General features: G+C 45.2%; 2 protein-coding genes across 2 annotated transcripts; both read right to left on the bottom strand. All coding sequences in view use genetic code 11, as the record gives it.

Moving 5' to 3' along the window:
• Nucleotides 1–518: 518 nt before the first annotated feature.
• Nucleotides 519–770, bottom strand: EGR_06969 (hypothetical protein; the record flags this gene model as incomplete). The annotated part of the gene is made up of 1 exon (XM_024496218.1): nt 519–770. The coding sequence occupies one exon, from the start codon at nt 768–770 to the stop codon at nt 519–521; it is 252 nt and encodes an 83-aa protein (XP_024349421.1).
• Nucleotides 771–1324: 554 nt separating this feature from the next.
• On the bottom strand, nt 1325–2198 carry EGR_06968 (hypothetical protein; the record flags this gene model as incomplete). The annotated part of the gene is made up of 2 exons (XM_024496217.1): nt 1325–1554; nt 1997–2198. The coding sequence occupies 2 exons, from the start codon at nt 2196–2198 to the stop codon at nt 1325–1327; spliced, it is 432 nt and encodes a 143-aa protein (XP_024349420.1).
• Between the last annotated feature and the right edge of the window lie 36 nt (nt 2199–2234).

Here is a 2234-nt window from a genome sequence, read left to right as displayed (position 1 = left end):
TATCAGCTACCAGATCGCCGTCTGAGTTAACGAGACTGTCCAGCCTGACGGTTACCCTCCATGGCGTTCCGTGGACCAGTGTCTACAGGTGGAGGCAGTATGACCATCGGATGGGTACGATGTGTAGCCGAGAATCACAGACTGAGTTGACTGTGATGCCAGCTGCAACATTCAGCATCTCTTCCAATTTGGATAACTAGGGGAGCCTTCATTTGTGCTCTTCATCAACTGTCACCCTATCACCTCGATCATTTTTTGGTGAGACCTCGCTGTCCGTGAGCTGATGAGTGATGCGGTGACAAGGTGAAAGAACCGACTATAACTTATGTTCAAATCCGACACCATTAGACTCTTTTCCTATGCTAACGTTTTCCAAGTTAATGTCGTACCTGCATAACTTAATAAAGTAAGGCTGAGTAGAGTATACAGCAGCAGGAATGCGAATTTAATGATTGGCCTCTGCATGCAATTTGGAGTGTGCAGTGCATTCCAAAAGATCCTGGTCCGCTTTATTTGCATCAAATACTAAATATATTAATTTTTGTGCATTGTCGACTTGAAGGAGTGTCGACTACTACAACATATATATATTTGTTCTTCGTCCACATTTCTAATGCACATGTACGAGCTAACTTCCTCCAATTCATCGCATTCCTTGGGAGTGCTTTGCAGAGCCACAAATCCAAGTGTTCAGTCGCCTGATTCTCATGACTGCTGGAGGCGTAACGGCCAAATGTGATCATTTGTTGATCAAAGATCCATAAGATCATGCCAACTCATGCGATTCATGAGTATGGGCTTGAGCATGGACACATTTGAAATGCCAACCTTAATAATCCCTGATAGACAAAGACTTTAGGACAGAGCTGTCGATCAAGGCCATATGACGATAAAGCAGGAGAAGTGCGACTGTGTATGCGCCTCCTTTGATTGACGACTGAAGTACATGTGTGGACATCTCTCCTTTGGATTCACTGCATTCTCACTGGACTTTTTCCTAGAGTGGTTAGTCGTGTATTTAAAGTGGGTGGTCATCTTCTACTGCATTGAAGAAGGAGGAGAAGGTGGATGTACCCAATACATGACTTTCCATAAGCAGCTCCTAGATGCAGGAAGTGATTTTTCACCAGACCGGTCAGTCAGCTCAAGTAGTGGAAAGTGTGGCATCCACTTTTCCCCATGGTCATTGATTCCAGTGATTCTTACACAATGCAGTGCATGTCACACCCTATTCAGTGATGGATTCTGACACGCATGCTGAGTCTCAGCTGTGGCCAAACCTCGCGTAGAGGCAACTCAGTGAGGAGTGACGAGTATCCACTCCTCAGTATACATTTTCAGTCCGATTTCGACAAAAGGCCATCTCCATCTCATGCTCAGTTTTAGCATTCTCAAGGAAGACAATGTGCTCCTTCTTCTTCTTCTTCTTCTTCTTCTTTGAAGTCCTGTGCATCCATTTCCTCCGAAGTCGAATAGAGAGTTTGGGGCTGTTCATCGCTGAAGCCTTACTGCACACCTTCTCCTTCTTCGTAAAGGCGTATGAGGAGAGAGCTGCTTCAATGGCAGAAGTTGAATGAAATCAAGTCTCATTCTCTTTTGCTGAGACAGGCATGCCAATGACAAGTTTGCCAACGTCACTTGTCTAGGAGATGTTAATCAGTCTCCGAATGGTAGATGTATGTGTGTCACAATCACGTCTGAACAAGCCCGTGTCCAGACCCATGACCAAACCTATCGACACCGCCATTCCGAATGACAGTGCCATTATGAATGCTCATCAGTAGAGCTACACTGACAATCCAACTTTAAACAATCGCCTGCCTTTACACTCCGTTTCAATGAGGGTGTTAGCACTTGTTGGGTGGAGCCAAATTTAGAGTCACCCGATAGAAAAGTAATTGATTCAAACAGTTTGGTCACTTTTAAAAAGCCACCAAAGTCCGAAGTAATTAAACGACTTCGTCAGTCAACTCCTAGCAAATTCGAATTCGCACACCGAAAGGAGTAGAGCAAACATTTGCATCGATATAAGGAGCACTGTGAGACGCTGGACGTGGAATGGACAAACGCCCGCGCTGACGCACACTTCTACACGTTGCTCCATGAAGGTCACCTGTGTTTGCAGATTGCCGAGTAGCTGTGCAGTGCAGGTGAAAAGCTCCAGATATGGAGAAGTTCCACGCCATCTCAATAAACATGCACTGTTTACTCTGCTGGGTAGAAATTCCAGAGAT

The sequence above is a fragment of the Echinococcus granulosus genome (genome assembly GCF_000524195.1).
Source record: "Echinococcus granulosus chromosome Unknown EG_S00066, whole genome shotgun sequence".
NCBI lineage: Eukaryota > Metazoa > Platyhelminthes > Cestoda > Cyclophyllidea > Taeniidae > Echinococcus > Echinococcus granulosus.
This window is presented reverse-complemented; position numbering and strand designations above follow the sequence as displayed.